Source organism: Passer domesticus, chromosome 7 (genome assembly GCF_036417665.1).
Source record: "Passer domesticus isolate bPasDom1 chromosome 7, bPasDom1.hap1, whole genome shotgun sequence".
Lineage (NCBI taxonomy): Eukaryota > Metazoa > Chordata > Aves > Passeriformes > Passeridae > Passer > Passer domesticus.
In genome coordinates, this window is record NC_087480.1 from 16892816 (window position 1) to 16912005 (window position 19190).

Sequence of the window (19190 nt, forward strand, 5' to 3'; positions counted from 1 at the left end):
GTAGTTCGGCAGGGGCGGGGGAGCGCCGGGCGCCTGCGGGCAGCGCGCCTCGGCCGAGGGGAATCTCGGCCCCAGGAAAGACCCTGGGAGCAGCGAGCCCAGGCTGTGAGTGATCCCCGCCTTGTCAGCCCGCCCAGAGCGCTGCCTGTGGGACGTGGCGTCCAGTCGTTCCCTGGACACCTCCAGGCATGGGAGTCCACCACCTCCCTGGGCAGCGCCTTCCAATGTTTAACAGCCTTTTCCGTGATGAAATTCTTCCTGATACCCAACCTGAACCTCCCCTGGTTGTTTGGGAGCAGAGCCCGGCTGTTCCCTCCTGTCAGGAGCTGTGCAGAGCCACAAGGGCCCCCCAAGCCTCCTTTTCTCCAGGCTGAGCCCCTTCCCAGCTCCCTCAGCCTCTCCTGGGGCTCCAGCCCCTTCCCAGCTCTGTTCCCTTCTCTGGACATGCTCCAGCCCCTCCATGTCCTTTCTGAAGTGAAAGGCCCAGAAGCGAACACACCACTTGAGGAGTGGCTCAGCAGGGCCCATCAGGGGACAGTCACTGTCCTGGTCCTGCTGGCCACCCCATGGCTGGGACAGGCCAGGTGCCAGTGGCCTCGTGCCCACCTGGGCACACCTGGCTCCTGCTGAGCTGCTGCTGAGCAGCACCCCCAGGGCCTTTCCCTCCAGGCACTTTCCAGCCCCTCTGCCCTAGCCTGGAATGTTCCACGGAGTAGATGTAGCCAAAGGATTTAAGTTCTTTTTATTTCACCTGGCTTTCAGTATCAGCCCCCTAAACCTGCTGTATCTGTTACCTCCATCACATCCTGAGCTTTCTGCAGCAGCTTTTTTCCTAATCTTTCTTCCACAATGTTTCCAACAGGAACCAGTCCTTGCCCCAGAAACTCTAAACAAAAACAATAAAATGTAAAGCCAACCTGGCAAAGAAGTATTAGCAGGCAAAACTTAAAGAAAGGCCCTGGAAACTCAGCTGCTGGCCATCAAGGGTTCAGCCCATATGGTCTCATGTTTACGTGCTTCATCCATTTTTATTTACAATTTGTTTTTATTTAAAGCTGAGCATCTCTCTGGCCCTGCTGTGCCATGGTTCCTGTGTTAAACACAGGACAGTACACAAAACAAGCCATGTGGAAACAAAAGGATATTTGAGAGATGGGAGTAGGAAGCATCCAAAACCAGGTGAAAAAATGGTTTTAAGCAGAGACATCTGTGTGTACAGAGCATTATTACTGCTTGCTGCATTTAATTACAGATAGCTTTGTTTTGTTGCTTTTGATGGAGAGAGGAAAAAGCCAACAGGGGTAGTGGCCACACACCAGATTTCCACTGTAAACACCCAGAAAGGAGGGCTGGGGAAAAGTCTGTTATTGCTCCATGGGAGTCCAGCAGCACAGGGGCACAAGAGTGACACAAAAATGGGCTGTGCTGTCACGAGGCCTTGTTTGCCAGAGCCAGACAACGAGGATCTGTTACAAGACATGGTGGAATGTTTGTTTTTGTAGTACTGGATTTCCAAAATCCACGGTCTTTTTGTGGCTGACAAGCCCCCTCCTTTCTTTGCCTCGTTCCTGCAGCTGTCGGAGGTCTGCACCCCTGCCTGGAAAACATGAGCACAGCACAGCAAAAATGTGCATCATTCATGTGCCATCACACAATGCTTGGGAGAGTTACAAAGGAGGGGAGGAAGACAAGAAGGAGACCACAGTGCTGCAGTAATTTGCAGTATTCTACTTTCTTTGCAATAGTCACTTTTAGCTTTAAACAGCTATCTATTTCATAGCAGTTTTACCACACTTCAGCATTATGGGGTTTTAATTCACACCCCCTCATGACCAGGTAAAATTTGGCAGAGTGTCTCTGTTCTAACACATACTTTCATTTTGTTTTTAATATTTCATGTATAGAAATTAACTGAAAAGCAGAATCTGTGTTGTGACCTGTTGCTTACCTCAGACATTCCCTCCAGGTTCATCCTTAATGCTTTGTGCTGTGCAGGACCTGCTGGGAGCACCACTGCTGGGATTTCACTGGGAATCAGCCCCTGGCTGCCCCACACCTCTCACTTTTCCTGGCTCCAGCAGAAGATCCAGCAGCAGTTCAGCTGGAGCAGTGCCTCTCCTCGGAGCAGAGCTGTGCCTGCTGCCATAACCCAAAGCTGAGGCCAGGCTGAGGCTGGAGATGTCCCAGGTTGGGTTTTGTGCCCACATTTGGGCCCTGCAGTGAGCACAGGAGCCAGCACAGGGCAGGGCACGTGGAAATCCAGCTCCAGGCACTGGAACCACCTTGCTGGGCCTTCACTGACAGTACCTGCAATTCTGCCACGTGCTGAAGCCACACTCAAACCTCAGTGTCCAACTGTGCAGTTTTACTGTGCTACTTTCAGTGCTTTTAGGACCAAAACTAGAACAGAGGCACATTGCAATTCTGCTTGCCAGGGACATCATTTTTACCTGTCTCAGTCTCCAATATTCTCCCTGTATTGACATGAAATATATTAGTTGCCCACTATGAGGCAAATTCTCTAGATGACAAGCAGCTGAACTTGCATTTTTCTTACTTGACTTGCACATTCAAAATTTCATCTTGCTTTATTATAAGGGGCGTTAAACTTTTAACATAACAGCACATCTGTGACAATTTACTTCCTTACCAACCAAGTTCATTTTGATGATGACTGGGTGCTTATAGAACCACTGGACAAACACAAAAGGAGATTCAGAAATATTATAATTAAAGCAAATAGGAAAAATAGCTCAGATTCCAGATGCTAGAAGGTATTTTAATGCAGACCATTCTAAAAATCTGAAATAAGGACAACATACAACTGGGAGCACTTGAAATATGTTTATTCAGCAGCTATTACAATCAACCTCCAAAAAACTGGAGTCCCCTCTGTTTTCTGAACCGTGTTAAGTGATGAAAATGCCTTTAGGACATCAAGTGATGAAAATGCCTTTAAGCTGGACAGTGCACTCCTTTCTGAGATATACATCTAACAGGGATTAATCTCTTTGAAAAGGCAAAATATAAATATATACACTCTAAATTCACAACAACAGCTTCAACTCACTACGTTAATTCAAGTGGGGTAACAGTGGACAAACCCACATCATGTAAACTGCAGTCAGGAAATCTCTGCTGTCTCCTGCTCCGAGGTCCCGTTCCGGTTTACACTCTGGGATCTGCCTCTGGCAGAGCTGGAACATGGAAGCGCTGAAGTGCTGGATCTCAGGGGCTGTGCACGGGACCAGGGCGTGGGGCTCTGCTCTCTACACATTGCTCAAGGCATCCACGCCAGGGAGAACCTTACCTGGGGGCAGATAAAACACAGCAGCAGGGTTAAGGACCTCTCTGTGCTCAAACAGCTTTGCAACAAAGAGAGGTAATTGTAAAAAGTGAATCAGGAATTATAAGTTGAAAATGGAAGAGTTTGGCTCCAGGTTGACCATGGACCTGCTCCACACAGTGAATCCACCCAGAGCACTCAGATGTCAGCAGAGACTCCTAACACAGCCCAGCCATCAACCCTCAATTAACAGTAAGGGCACATTTCTCTCTGAGTCTCTGCTATAGGGCCAGATCCAAACACCAAATATCCTTTTCCATTAAGTTTGATGGCAAACAGATTTTTGATTGATTTAGGGAGTTGCTGCATACTTTCTTAAATTCTTAGTAGGATGGGGAGTGTGGTGGAAATTTTAAGAATTAATTAAGAGAAAAAGCCTCCTGTGAGTCTCAGCTCTTTAAATAACTAAAACACTCAGGTTGAGACATTTACATATCTCTTTCCAACTGATGGAATCAAAGAATATTCTCATCTTGGAGGACAAGGGCCTAGATTAATACAGTGCAACATTTTCTAAAGCATTTTTACCTTTTTGTCCTACTTTAACAATGAACAGACACCACTATGGTTTTGCCTTTCCTTGGAAAAACAACCTTCTAAAGCTCAAGCTGTGCAGCAGGACTGAATTGTAACTCTGTTCACAACTCACTAGTTTGCTGAGTTTTCAGGGATTTTTCCCCCTTTCTTCATCTTCAGAAGCTTTTCTAATTAGCCAGACTTCCGTTACATTTAAAAGATCACACACACAAACCCATATTTTGGGCCAAAACTTAGCCAAGTTTGTGCTTTTGAATACACAGCGTTTCCTTCGAGCCATCTGCATTCTTTCCCTTCCCCATCACTCCCTAGGCAACAGAAACAAAAGCTCTGTCTCCCATCTCACTCCTGCAAACAGCAGCTGCAAGGCAGTTTATTGAAGTTTCTCCTCTCCAGAGGAGCTGACAGCATTGGATAATTTACACACACTGGGAAATGGCAAATTACCAGAGGAAATGAAAAGTCGTTTAGAGAACAATGGAACTGGTTACAAGAATCCCTTCAATCCTCACCATTCTGAATTCCAAGTACCCTCATGCAGGTTTGTTGGTGAGCACTAGAGGGCCCCCCAAAACCAAGGGAGTTCCAAACAGGAAGAGGAGACTTCTGGCAAGAATTCCAGACTGTTCTGATGAGGCTTCCCTATCACAAACTGAGCATTTTCAACAGGCTGGGTGGCATGTCTTGAAGGATCAGTGACCAAATCCAGCCCACTCTTGTTTTCTATCCCAGTATTTTTGCTTTCTGGGAGAAGCACACTGTGCTGTTTGCAGGAATATTCAGTTTTCCTTCCTCTCTTCCTCTGTGAAGGCTACAGAACAGGAGAAGAGGAGCTTGTAGCTCCAAAGCTATATCTAACTAACTCTACATGGTGGCACAGAAAAAACATTCCTCTGTTGTTGTGCTTTCTTGATAAATGATAATGGTAAAGCACCCAGAACTCCACATTTACTCAAACAAAAGGAGATAAAAGAGGATTTACCCTCTAGCAGCTCCAGGCTGGCACCACCTCCTGTGCTGACATGGCTGACTTTATCCTCAGTGTTCCACTTAGCACAGCAAGTAGCTGTATCTCCACCACCTGTAGCACAAACAGAATCCATGAGACACACAAGAAATTCAGACTTTGTCCAACTGAAGGCCCAAGCTGAAGGACAGAGGAAAAATAATTTGACCAGTATTTTTATCACAGTGCTGACCATCACAAGTTTCCTCCATGCATTCAGAAATAGAAGAACACAACTACTTACCAATAATGGTGATGCAGCCTTTTCCAGTTACTTCTACCACTTTGTCCATCAGGGCTTTGGTTCCTTTGGAAAACTTGTCCCACTCAAAGACTCCCACTGGACCGTTCCACACGATTTGCTTGGCCCTTCCCACAACTTCAACAAACTTCTTCACACTCTCAGGGCCACAGTCCAGGCCCTAAGGGAAGTAACAAAAGTCACTCACTGCTGACCCCCAGCTCAAATCACCCATGCCCAGCCAGAAGCTTCCCCCTCACCCCAGACACGAAACAAGAATTTCTCTCTATCCACAGACAGATCTGCCAGCAGCTGCTGCAGGAGGGTGGACTCTTTATCTTCCTAACACTTCTTAATCTTCCAGTAAGTCAATTTTAAATCAATGTCAGATTCTTGAAGCCTTAGTTAGAAAACTTTGCCAACCCTACTTAAAATCTAGTCACATAAAAGGGGATTTCTACTGCATGTTGGGAGAGGAATTTTGCTGTTTTAATCCAAATCTCACAGAAGCTACTTTAGACTTAAAAATTCAGAACAAACAACAGGGCTTCAACTTCATTAAACCAACAAACTCTACACAGCTTGACTGCCCTCACAAACATTTGCCAAGGCTCACAGTAACTCTTTCTACTCCTTTAAGAGGTGTCCTACCCACCCTACTCCTCTCCTCCTGTCAGTCCCTTTCCCATTCAAACCTACCATCCAGCCAGCAGGAATGCCTGAAGCCACTGTGGCCTCCCCAGTCTGTGCATTCTCATCAAATTTGTCAGCAGTGATGAAGTCAACAGGCAGAGTGATCTTCACACCGTTCTTCTCTGCCTTGGCCATCAGGTCCTTGACAATTTTTGATCCCTCTTCATCAAACAGAGAGTTGCCAATCTAAAGGAAACATTTGGGAAAGTAAGAGAGGTGTTTGTTTAGCTCTGGTCATAACAGAAGAGAACATCAGCACCAAGACTACTCAGACAGCAACTCTGGAAAGATTGCTTTCTTAAAGCACATGGAGAGACACAGCAGCAATCTGAGCTTTGCAAAGGGACTGTCAAGTAATTTCTCAGTGCTCCCTACTCTTGCAGAGAGCCAAGAGAGGCAGTGCTCAATCCCAGAACATGTAAGAGGCATTCAGACTACATTCTCCACTAGGAGCAGACACAGAATTGTTCTCCTCGTACCTCCATGTTGTTGAGCACTTTGAGGAAGGTGAATGCCATTCCACCACCAATGATCATCTCATTGACCTTATCCAGCATGTTATTGATCAGCTGGATCTTATCCTGAACTTTGGCTCTGGTAAGAGAGAAAAGGAAAAAGAATGAATAATGAATATTGTGACTTTGGTATGTCATGGCTGTTCTAGAGAATGATCCAACAAAAAAATTGCTGGGAATGGGCAAAAAGAGAATTTTGCAAGTTATCAGGCCAGCATTACAATTCAACTTACTAGAGCATTATTCAGCCCTCCATTTCTTCTTTTCTATTTAAATATAAACCTGATTGGCCCTTTAGAGCCTGATTTCCCCTGACTGCCCAGCAGAGCCCACGCAGCCCCAGCAGGGTCTGTTGCATAACATAACGAGAGGTCGTGTCAATTTACAGAGTGCTGAGCCTGGGCACTCCTGTACCCTGAACTGGGGGGGAAAGGTCACTGACAATGTCTGGGCCATCACATGGCTCCAACTGCTCCCCTGGCTCATCTGGGCAAAAAACTGCTGGGGACTGTCTCAATTTGGGGAATGACAATGAACAGCCAGATTGTATCATCACAGGAGCAGATGTGTCAGTCAGCTCCTCTCTAATCCACATCTCAGGAGTCAGCTACAAATCTGAACTGCAGGTACACTTGAAAGGAAAGCACTTGCTTCAACAACATGCCATTTGTTAGGGCAGTTAAAGAAATACAGTCACAGTGTTCTTGAGTCTTACCCTCCAAGAATTGCCAAGAAGGGTCTCTCTGGACTCTCTAGGGCCTTGGCAAAATAATCCAGTTCTTTCTTCATCAGGAAGCCAGCAGCCTTCTGAGGCAGATTGACACCTACCATGGAGCTGCAGAATTAAAGTAAAAAGTGAGGAAAGGAAAAATTTCCTTTTCCTGTGAGACATGGGAGTGTAGAAACACATCCATGTCTCACAGCATTACAAAGGCAACCCTTTAGTCAGCTGCAGCAGTGAGAACAACTACCACCCGCATGAAGACACACACAGGGGCTTTGTTTTCCTAGTTTGATAAGACAGCTGTGCATGCTTCATTTCTGACATTGGTTTTGCATGGAAATACTGATTTGCAATAAATTTATCATCTCAACTAGTGATCCAAGACACCAGAGGACAAGAAGAATAGCCAAGAGCAGGGATTTCTTCTTCCAAGAGGACCACTGCAGTCTGCAAGTACACATATCCAAACAGAGTGATGAAAATTATCACTCTGGAGCGATGAATCTTTTGGAAAAGAGGGCTGTTGTGATTGCAGGACTATTTATACAAGCCCTAAGCATGTAATTGTTACATCTTTGAAGTCTAAAAAAAGTCAATGAAAGTCTTAAGATCTCTTTTCAAGAGACAAACCTGAAAGAGCATACACTGATGACAACTATCTCCAGTAAATCCACTACTGAGGAACAAACACAGCACAACAATAGCGGGATAAGCCCAAAAGGAAATTAAAACTCCTTGGGGGCAGTATTTGATGTGTTTCCACAGCAGATGCTGTTCTGCAGCTCTGCCTGTGGAAGGGAAGTGGGTACCCACCTGTGAGCTCGGTGTGCAGTGCCAAAAGCATCATTGACATAGACATCTCCCAGTTTGGAAAGAGAGGCTCTGAACGCCTCCACTTTTGCAGGCTCAGCCTTGATCTAAAAAGAGAAAGAAGGACAAGTTTGTACCCTGAGACTTTGACTCTGAGCTCATAGTCAGCTGTTTGACTCAAGCCCAAAGCAAAGGTCAGTCTGAGGAACCCATCCATTCATCCAGTGGGTCACAGTCTTCATTTGCTTCTTCCCAGTCCAGCAGGAGCAACAAAAAAAGCTTAAATAGTTTAAATTCCACTTTAAACTCCCCGTGACTGCTATTGCTGAAGACTGTTCACACTTCTGAACTGCAGCACCACAAACCTTTCAGTCTCTCTCCAACAGACTTCCAGTGCTGTGTGCTGAACGCAGGGAGCACAGGAAGGTGTGGAGAGACAAGGCAATGCTGAGATCAGGCTGAACAAATTCATGCTCACTCACTGAACCAAGCAAGCACAATCTCCAAGAGACACAAGTAAAAGGTTGAGCTCCTGAAGGATTGATTTAGCAACTGCATTGAGGATTAATCAATGGACAGCCTGATAAAAGGCCTGCACACTACAACAGGCCACAGTGAAAGCAGCCAGTGCTGGCAATGCAGATAAGTGTAGTATGCAGAGGGTAAGAACAGGTGTATTTCTGTTAAAAGACTCCTCCAAACATCCTATTACATCCTCACAGGCTGGCTTATGCAGTTCAGCTCTCCTGCCCAGCATGGAGTGACAGCAGAGCCCAGCAGGGCAGCAGGTGCCTGCTCAGAGGTGGCTGGCAGCCACTTGCTGCAGAGGGACAGCCCAGACTGGAGCCAGGCCAGCCCCTCTCCAAGGCTCTCCTGCTCGGTCAGCTCAGCACCCCACGGAGGCCTCTGCCAGCACCCAGATGTGACACCACGGGGACAATGGCAGGAAGGCACTCCAAGAGATGGCAGCAGAGCTTTGGGAACCCTTTTCAGCAGAGCCTGAGCAGGAGACAAGCGCAAGGGACCACAGAGATTCTACAACAATGCTGCCAACTGCTCCTTTGCTCAGCAAACTGCCTGGCTGCACCGAGACTAAGTGCTCCAGTTAGAACCAGCACCATCTGTGAGCAGAACACAAGAGGCTCTGACAGAAGGAACCACTACCACTGCATCTGCTTTGGAAAAACACAATTAAACACCAGTCAGCAACCTGCAATCCTGAATTGCATCACTGTTTCCATAGTACTGACTTTCACCTCTGTTACAGGAGGCAGCTCTGACACTGGCACCTGCCCTGCAGTGGCTTCCATATGCACACACCCAGCTAAATCACCTGGGAATTACAAAAACACACAAAACCAAGGGATTGTCTCCCAGAGAAAATGAAATTCTTGCCCCACTCTTCTCCCTGCCACTGTACCTGCTGTAGCACACAGTTCTAGCAGTGAATAATTCCAGATTTGCTCAATTTTCCCCTGCCATGTGCACAGGCTCACCAACTCTGTGCTGCAGGAGTCCTGTGTCAGCCCATAAAGGGCAGCAGTCCGTGTCAGCATTCCCTCCAAGCACTGGATGTGAACAGAGCCAATGTCTCTGTAAGCCAGCGGGGTCACCATCGCTAAGAAAAGCAGCTGTCTGGAGCAAGCACTCTGCTGACCTTCAGCAAAATGTCAGAGGTGCAAGGCAGCCTGGTTCTAGAGAACTGCTCAGGCTTAGAGGAAGGTTTGATAACCCCTGTGCTGCAGAAACATTAGCCATACAACCCAAAAAAGCAGCATCATTCTTATGGGCCTGGTGGCAACAAACTGTCTCCAAAATGATTTTCATTTTAGACATCCAATACTGAAGCCTAACAAGCAGCAGTTTCTTGCACAGCTCTATTTTGTTTCTTTCTCCTTTTTTGACAGAGTCATCTATAGCCTTTCACTTGAGCTGTTTCATCTTGAAAATTCACTGCATTTCATTCAAAGCTTTTGCACAACAGTGGGAGACACTGAACCAAAGATCTCTGACATCCTGTTAAGAGCAGGTTCACAATCAGTGTGAGAGAGGCTGCTGGCTCCTTGTCAATCTGCAGCAAAGAGCAGACAAGAGCAGAGCAGGCACCCATGAAAGCCAGACTTGAAGCTTCACCTTGTTCCCTGAAGCATCCTTGCCTTTGCCTTCCTCCTCAACGTGGAATCGGAGGTTCTCCAGCAGGATGACTGAGCCTGCAGCAGGATTGGCACAGGCCTTCTCCACCTCAGCACCAACACAATCCTTCAGGAACAAAACCTCCCTGCAAACACAAGACACACACTGTAACCTCACCAGTGCTTCCTGGTGGAAAGAAAAACACCCAGGTCCCCGGGCAGGGAGGGCCTGGTGCACAGCAGGCTGTTCTTCCACTTTACCTGCCCAGGAGTGCCTTCAGCTCCACAGCTACTGGGGCCAGGGAGAACTTGTCAGGCATGGGGACACCGTCGGGGCGACCCAGGTGACTCATGAGGACCACGGACTTGGCCCCATGGTCCAAGCAGTGCTTGATGGTAGGAACAGCTGCCTTGATTCTGTAACAGCACAGAAGAACTAATTAATAAGGACTCCATTAGAGTTTACCAGGCAAGCAGATTAGCACCACTTACACATGAGCCCTGGGAGCTGTCCTTCAAAAATGACAAAAGAAACAGAGCACAAAAGCTGGACAGAACAATTTCTTAAACATCAACAAAATTCTGCATCCCAGCCTGTTTTCATACATTTCACTGTTATCTTCCCAGCAATGTAGGACATGGAATTAAAAATGCATTTTGTAATCTAAATTCTGCTGATTGCTCAGCTAAGAAATGCCAGGACACACCTGAACACCCCCAGGCTCCTTGGGTTACTGTGGGATCCTGCACCAGTAGAGAAATGATGAGCAGTGAGAACACTGTGGTGAGCAAAGCTGGCACCTCCTGCAAGTGGCAGAGCAGCAGGGCAAGACATCTGGCATCACTGTTTCTAAACTCCAGGGGTTTGTGCGCTACACTGCAACAAATGTTCTAACAAAGACAAGAAGTTACCCCAGACCCAGGGTAAGCAGGAGGCACAGAGACTTCTGCATAGGAAGAGAGACAACTTTCACACACAGCCTAAAGGATGAGGCCGTGAAATGGTCACAGCCAGCTTAGGAAGTGTAGGATCTCTAAAATAACAGATTTTTTTCCATATGCTTTCCACAGCAGCCACAGTATCAGCCTTGTAGTTAAGTGTAGTTTGCTAGCAACTGCAGAGGGTTTAATTAAAAATTGTTGGACTTTCTCTGAGACCTTTAATATTCTGGTATGAGCAGTGACAGCTTAATAATGGTAATGTTCCAGGTACTGGGGTGAAGTCAGAGACACAGACTTTGGGGCCTCCATTTGGGATGGAAATTACAGCTCACCTCTGATTGTTGGTTATTTTGTGATCCTTCATTGGAACATTGAAGTCAACCCTAAAAGAAAAAATCAGAAGCAAAATTAAATATTAAACAAATTAATTTTATTACTTATTTAATTTTAAATATTCAACAAATGAGTGAGAGAACCTGCCAGTAAAGGTGCTGACTAGAAAAGCAGTGTTACAATTAGAGTGAGATGTTCACCTCTGCGCTGTTGACAAGTTCTGGTCTGAAATCAATGTATCATCAGCCATTTCTGCTTGTGATAGCATCACAAATGGAGAACAACCAGTGCTAGAATAACTCAGGAAAGCTGGGCTACCTAATGCTCAGGACCAGAGCAGCAGTAATGCTGAGCAGGAAATAAACCCAGACAGAACTTTTCATGTTTAAACAATATTATTTTGGATCCCCAACGAGGAACATCCAAAGGAAAGGAAATGAACAACAGCTAGTGACCTTGTGTCCTCAAATGAGGTTTCAGAAATACTTGGCTGGACTACTGTGGCCAGCAGGCATTTCAAGGAAGCTTTAATTTCTGTCCTCTGCAGCTCTAATCTTCCTGCCGTGGCTTATCACATTCTCCCTGGAAGACCTGACTTGGATCTTGAGGTAACTCCCTGACCGTGCCAGCCGGAGGGCTGGCAGGGAGGAGTTTCACAGCCCTTCCTGGCATCCCTTGTGCCCATGTGCAGGAAGCTGCGTTGCGTAACCAGGAGGCAGAAATTGCTCACTGAGCTACAGAGGGAACACCCACGGCTGAGAGCAGAGTGTGCATCCCTCATCCTTCTGTACATTAAAAACATCCCAGTTCAGCAAGCTGCTGAATGAATCCCCCTGCAGCCCACTCAGCACGTGAAACAAATGGGAAGAAAAAACAAAAGAAGAAAAAAAGACAAAAGCTGCCAGCAAAACAGGAGTAGCTGAGCAGAAGGAAACTGAACTGCCAGCCCCACAGCACAGTGGTCGAGTTCTAGAAGGGGCAAAGAAAAGCACCATTATCCTGAAAGGAGGGAATAAAAGGATAGCTTGCTTTACAGAGCCATCAAAACTACAAAGAAAGGTCCAGCTCAGCCTTCTTCCCCCTGCAGACCATTGAAATCTGAGCTCCCCCGAGCCCTCTCTCCTCCCCATTCTCAACTTTTCCTGAAGCTTCGGCACTAGGACCCGGAGCTCAGCAGGATGTGAGCACGCCAAAATTAGATGAACATGAGGAGGAGAAGAAGAGGTATCGATTTTAGTACTACTGCGAGCACGTGCTTTCTCTTTTCAGAGGGGTGAGATGCAGGCAGGAGACACGGAGCCTGGCAGCTCACCTGCTGTGCTTGGATAGCCCCTCACAGAACAGCAAAATTAATTAATTAACGGAGATTTTGAGCGGGCAAACCCAGCCCATCTCCTGCCAATGCACGGCTGCTCTCTGTAACATGACTCAGAAATGGAAAAAAACAGTCAGATGGCCAAAAAAAATACTCAGGTACCGACTTCTACAGAGAGATCTTTTGTTGTACCAGACTTAGAAAGTGCACGGAAATCCCGAGCAAGCTTCTTCAGTACTTGCTACATGGGCTGGTTTCTGCTAATCAAATTAGGGAACTAGTTCAAAACAAGGTTGAAGAGACAAGGGGTAAAAGAGCAAGTTGTCAGACTGCGAGTAAGAGGAGCTATACTTTTGCTATCCCTGCCCACTCACAGAGCAGATAACACACACACGGTAACCACGTTATAGTGACCTTGAACAAACCACCCCATCATTAAAGTATTTCGAGCAGGACATATCACGACGTACCTTCGTGCCCTTATCTCCCAGGAGCTGGCAACAATTTTAACATGAGGCTTTCGGGCACTGATGCTTTATAAATAAGCAATGAAAGCCTATTTTAGGGTTTCAGACCAGGATGTGCTGAAAACCTGCGGTGCTGCCCCACCCCTGGAAGTGCCCAAGGCCAGGCCAGAAGAGATCTGGAGCAGCCCGGTCTGGCAAAAGGTGTTCGTGCCCTTGGCATGGGGATGGAAAGAGATGGGCTTCAGGGTCCCTCCCTACCCAGGCCATTCTGTGATTCTGTGATCCGATTCCTGCTAAGAAATTAATTATTACTGGTATTTGGACAGCTGAGCAGAGCCACAACTTCACTTTCTTATTGCAATGATTTTAGAATTTGCATTAAGGAAAAAAGAAATAACTGAGAAATAAGCATATTTTGGGGTAGCTCTCTGGAACAGAAGCACGGCAGGCTGGCGGGATTTCCCTCCAGCCTCCTGCGGCCGACACACGTGCGAGCGGGGCGATCCCGGGCGGCGGAGCCGGGCCGGGATTTACACCCTGCCCGCCGCCACGGCCCCGCAGCGCAGCCGGGCTCCGCGATGACACACGGGCCTCTCCAACACCCGGTGAGCGAAAAAAAATGGAACTAAAACCGCACAAATCGACACGTCCAGGCTCGGGCAAGGCGCTGCTACGGGGGGCACCGGCCCGGCCCTAGCATGGAGCAGGGCGGCCCTCAGGCGACGCACGTTCCACCCGTGACGCCTCACCTCATGACGACGCGCTTTCCCTTCACGTCCACCTTGTCCAGGGTGAGTTTGTTGGAGAGAGACATGTTTGCTGCCGCTTGCAACCACTCCGCTCACGCTTAACCCGCTCCGCTTCGGCGCCTCCGCGTTCTGCCGCAGCGCCGCCCGCGCCGCCACCACCCAGCGCGCCTGGCCCCGCCCCTCCAGACAGCGATTGGTCCATGTTGTCCTCTCTGCATTTCTATTGGTCGAGCATTCTGTCCATCAGCGGACATCCCGCCTCTCAGGGGCGGGGCTGCGGCGCCGGCCCCGGTCACGTCCCACACGCAGCCGCCGCTCCCTGAGGGCGCCGGGGGAGCGCGGGGTCCTGTCCCCGAGCACCAAATTAGCGGTTCCGCGCCTTATCTGAGGGAAATTCACCCATAAATGGTGTCTAAACGTGTGTCGGCTGCTGGGAATCCTTCAGATGAAGGGCAGGCACTTCACGGCTGAGCCATTGGCCTGGGGCAGGTCACGCGTGGACTGTAAAGGACGAGACAAAGCCCAGGATATTTTTAAGTGACCTACATAAATACTTCTCAAGACAAGTGGGGACAAAACAACTGTTTGAAGGGATGCACCTTGCAGCAGCATGGTTTAGTAGAATCACGGAGTGGCTTGGGTTGGGAGGGACCTTAAATAGAATTTCATTCCACCCCCTGCCATGGCAGGGACACCTTCCACCATCCCAGGCTGCTTCCAGCCCCATCCAGCCTGGCCCTGGGCACTGCCAGGGATCCAGGGGCAGCCACAGCTGCTCTGGGCACCCTGTGCCAGGGCTTCGCCACCCTCACGGGGAAGATTTTCTTCCTAATATCTAATCTCAACCTACTCTCAGTTTTAATCCATTCCCCCTTGTCCTGTTACTCCAGGCCCTTGTCAATAGTCTTTCTCCTTCTTTCTAGTAGGTTCCCTTCAGGTACTGGAAGGCCACAAAACCTTTTTTTTTCCAGGCTGAACAATCCCAGTTCTCTCAACCTTTCCTCACTGGAGCAGTATTCCATCCCTCTGATCATCTTGGTGCCTCCTCTGGACTTGCTCCATGTCCTTCCTGTGCAGCGGCCCCCAGAGCTGGAGGCAATCCTAACCCTGCCCTCTGTCAGGTCACAGCCATCCCTGTTGTGTCACTCCATGTCTTTGTAGCAAGTTGCTGGGTGCAGCCGAAAATCCCCTGCCCCAACATACGTGCAGCCTCTAACGCAGTGCCCTGGGCTGATTGGTGACAATATTGGGTGACAATAGCACAGTGCAATGTGGCACTGTACTGGGTGAAAAAGGAGCTCATGGTCTTTTGTCTTTTGCCCATAGGATAGGCCTTTCTGTTGCTGACAGGTTTAATTTTTTTTGCCACGCTCACAAAAATGTACAGATACCGCTGAGAAAGTGGTGGTGACAAAATTCAGTTCTCTGCTGACAGAATGGTGCTGAGAGAGTCAAGAGAAGGGCAGCAGAGCTGGGGAAGGGTCTGGGGAGTCAGCCCTATGAGGAGCAGCTGAGGGAGCTGGGAAGGGGCTCAGCCTGGAGAACAGGGGGGTCAGGGGGCCCTTGTGGCTCTGCACAGCTCCTGACAGGAGGGGACAGCCAGGGTGTCAGGCTTTGCTCCCAGGGAACAGGGACAGGAGGAGAGGGAACGGCCTCCAGTTGTGCCTTGGGAGGCTCAGGCTGGCCATCAGGAAGAATTTCTCATAGAAAAGGTTGTTAAACACTGCAATGGGCTGCCCAGGGAGGTGTAGAGTCACCATCCCTGGAGGTGTTCAAGGAAGGACTGGATGTGGCACTCAGTGCTCTGGTCACATTGATAAGGCAGTGATCGGTCAAAGGTCAGATCCAGTGGTGTCAGAGGTCTTTTCCAACCTCTGATTCAAATGAACATGCACTGACAAGAAATGAACCACAAAGGTACCTAGAGAGCCAGACTAATGCACTGCTCACACTGGGTGAAACACCCAGCCTGAGGCAGAAGGGTGGGAGTCTCTGGCTGCAAGACTTGTCAGAAAGCTCAGGAAAGCCTGGATGGGCCTCCTAGACATGTTAAAGGTGTCGGTCTCAACAGCAATAAACCCTGAAATACACAAGTGGGAACAAACTGACACATGACTTGAAATCTCCTGTGAGGTGGTCACCAGTCAGGATGGAGGAGACCAGGACCATCCCTTTAGTTTGTCAGTGTGTGCCACTGTAGTTTATCTCATATTGCAGTAAATCTGCAATCAAGGCTCAGATTTAATTAGGCACAGTAATGGTCTCAGTGTTGACTGCAGAGTAAACCTGGGGGGTACCCAGGGGTCCCTCCTGTGATGCAGCAAATCAGACCCAACCTTGCGGTGGTCCTTGTAACCCAGAGCCCTGGACAGTGCTGGCAGTGTCCCCTGTGGGCAGGGACATCTGGAAGTGTCAGTGTGAATCCAGCCTTCACCAAGGCCTGAGAGTCAGATCCTCAAGTGTCCTGAATCCAGCCTCCCCTCAGCAGCTGGATCCCCTGCAGCAGCTGCCCAGGGCCACTTCTGAGCCAAGCCAGAAGCACAAGTGAGAGCAGGTGAACAAACCCCAGAGGGACTCCGGTGAGGAGACACGGGAGGGCTTCTCTGGATCCACAGGAGCTGTAACTATTTAACTGGTCTGAAATTAATCCCTTTTCTTCTTCCTCTACTACTTCATGCTGTGCTGCTTTCTCTGAAGGCAAAGGTTAAATTCCTCGGTGCTGACTCAGAAAGGAAAGCTCTGACCAGCTGCACAGCCCTGCCTTCCCTGGGAAATGGGTTCATTCATCAGGACAAGGCTTTCATTCCAAAAGCTCTCCTGTCACCTCCTAGGGGTAACAAAGTGTGAAGCAGGAATGTCACTGTGTGGTGACACGAACACAGTATCTTGTGCACTCACAGTGATTTGGGACAGCTGTGTGCCAGCTGTGAAAAAAGGGACAGCAGGACACTGGTGGATCCCTAGGCAGACAGGACACTCAGCAAGAAAGGACCAAGCAAGCCATAAACAAAAATGACCAAGAAGACTCTACTGAATAGGACCAATTCCACTATATCCCATAGGTTAGGAGAGTAAGAAGTCTGGAGCAATCTTGGTGCATTTATAAAGATCATTGTTCTGGCAGAAGTGCAGCTCACTCAGTGTTGTCTGGTTTTATCCTTGTTTGCTTTTTCTTTTTCTTTTTTTTGTCTGAAGAACATGAGATAGAGGAATAGGGAGGATGTCACATGAGAACTTGAGGTGGCAGAACACAGTTACAGATGGGAAATGGCCCGGGCATGAGAATTTGTGTCTGTAAAAGGAGTTACAAAGCACAGGGAAAACATACAGACACATTCAAAGCTCACTTCTATGCTTGAGTCACCTCTCTGTCCTTCCCTCCTGTTGTGAAATATTTAGAATATACTGCAAATATTTAAATAAAAAAAAAAAAAGCCCATGCAAACAGTTCAACCCCTGCACTTTCATATTAACCAGTGCAGCCAAGCCAGGAGGGCAAAGGGCTGGTAATGACAAACCCAAGGAGCTGGGGTCAGACCTGTGGCCATCCTAGGAAGTCATTCCTAGGAATATGAAGCAGCAGCTGTACTTTAGACTTGCACATCCCTCTCCTGCGTGATCCTGCTTCATTTATCCAACAGGAACAGGACTGTGCAAGTTCAGGCACACCAAAGGCTTTGGGGCACTGGGGTGTGTTTGTGAGACCAATAATCTGCATTTCCATCCGTGTCGCGTGACCCAGGCTGCAGAAACTTCCTGCTTTGAAACCACCCACTGCAGGTTAAACCTCCCCTTCAAAACAGGCTGCAGCACAAGGTCTGAGTGCTCTGCTCTCCCTGCAGTGGGAGAGGGTCAATATCCAAGCACAGGCATCGTGTAGGAAACATAAAGAGCACCCAATCTGGAACTGTGGGAAAAGCTGCCTGGAAAACAGGCACAGTGCCCAGGGAATAAAGGCAGACATCTCCTGGCTGCTCCCTCACCTGGCCACTGCCTGCAAATATCATTCCCAACACCTGCAGGGACAAAGGGCTTCACACTGTCCATGCATGAAATTGAATGAGGGTTAATTAAAAAATGCTGAAGAATCCTCTGTGTCTCTTTTTCCTGCACCTAAGTTTGTGTGTCTGTACAGCTCTGCTTAAAAAAATTATTTTACAGATGTGTTTAATGGCATACAGACAAGCCAATCTTAGCTGGTCAGCAGTTTTCCTTCATGACCAAGCAGACATGGTACAAATTCACAGCTACAACTTAAATTGTCCAGTCAACTGGAAGGAAAAAAAACAAAACCCTCACTTGATAGCATTGATAGCACAGCTCTGCTATCAAGGCAGATGCTGAATTTGGAATCAGAGTCTGACCTTAAGGGCTTGTCATACTGCTCTGCAGAGATGTGGTCTAAAAACATTACTCAAAAAGGGGAGGGGAAAAAAAAAAAAAAAGAGCATCTTAAAAGATGCTGTAGCCACCCTGAACTGAAAGCATCTAGGGAGTGGTTCAAAATCCATGCAGGAGCTGGTAAAATGGATTCCATCAAGCCTGCAAAGGTGATGTTTGAGGCTCCAATGTTAACCCTGGCTGTGGCAGCTGCAGGAGCACAGCACTGCTCTGTCTCTTAGTGCCAAAGACAGTTTTAAATTAACATAAATCCTACCATTGTCTACAGTATCATTTTCTATCAGAGAGAGCCCTTAAAGGTGCTATTTGTTCCACTGATTTTTACAGTGTAGAATGAACCTCAATGTGATGACATGATTTACCCATTTTTCCCTCACAAAACAGTGATATGGAATATGAGAGCTCTGCTAACCCCTCACACGTGCTCACTGCCACCCAGAGAAGTGAGGCTCTACTAAGCTGAGCTCAAGAAAAATTGAAATCAAGGGCTTATAACATAATTAATAGGAGAGACATTCCAGGAGAATCTTAATTTTTGATTCTCTATTAAAGTTGATGTTTCTTGAATCACAATAAAGGGTGTTGGCCAGAGAAATGCAGAGATTTTTATATCACAGCTTAGTCTATAGGATGTGGGGCCTCCTGGCCACTTAATGAGGTTTTTAAATTTTATTTTTAATTCAGTCAGGGCTAAAACAAAACAGTTCCATTTGAAACGAGAAGGTTCACACACTGCCTTAACCCAAAATAACTCAAGGCCTAAATTAAACAGTCCCAAATATTTTGGTTACTATTTTTGTGCAACAAACCTACATTTTCCAAACCACAAGTGCTGAAACTGTGGGTTTCCACACCTGATGGGGCATCCTAGGCCTGAGACAGTCTAAGAGGATGAAATTACAGGGTTGGATCTTAAGGAAAAACAAAATTCTTCATCTTGGCAACAACTTGGATACAACTTGAACCTGACTTGCTCAGT

At 47.7% G+C, this 19190-nt stretch overlaps 1 protein-coding gene across 1 annotated transcript; it reads right to left on the bottom strand.

Annotated features, from left to right (window-relative positions):
* Positions 1 to 2829: 2829 nt before the first annotated feature.
* Positions 2830 to 13975, bottom strand: PGK1 (phosphoglycerate kinase 1). The gene is made up of 11 exons (XM_064427184.1): positions 13811 to 13975; positions 11279 to 11329; positions 10266 to 10421; positions 10006 to 10150; positions 7876 to 7979; positions 7054 to 7173; positions 6303 to 6417; positions 5830 to 6009; positions 5134 to 5311; positions 4866 to 4964; positions 2830 to 3310 (listed from the first exon to the last, which is right to left on the bottom strand). The coding sequence occupies exons 1-11, from the start codon at positions 13873 to 13875 to the stop codon at positions 3270 to 3272; spliced, it is 1254 nt and encodes a 417-aa protein (XP_064283254.1). The 5' UTR covers positions 13876 to 13975; the 3' UTR covers positions 2830 to 3269.
* Positions 13976 to 19190: the final 5215 nt, after the last annotated feature.

What these genes read in the sequence shown, in the direction of transcription:
- PGK1 (XM_064427184.1), bottom strand. Translation starts at nt 13,875, where the DNA reads ATGTCTCTCTCCAACAAACTCACCCTGGACAAGGTGGACGTGAAGGGA. An exon ending in TTCTTGGCAATTCTTGGAGG is followed by an intron (nt 6,418 to 7,053) that starts GTAAGACTCAAG and finishes CTCTCTTACCAG; the next exon opens with AGCCAAAGTTCAGGATAAGA. An exon ending in AAGTGCTCAACAACATGGAG is followed by an intron (nt 6,010 to 6,302) that starts GTACGAGGAGAA and finishes TGTTTCCTTTAG; the next exon opens with ATTGGCAACTCTCTGTTTGA.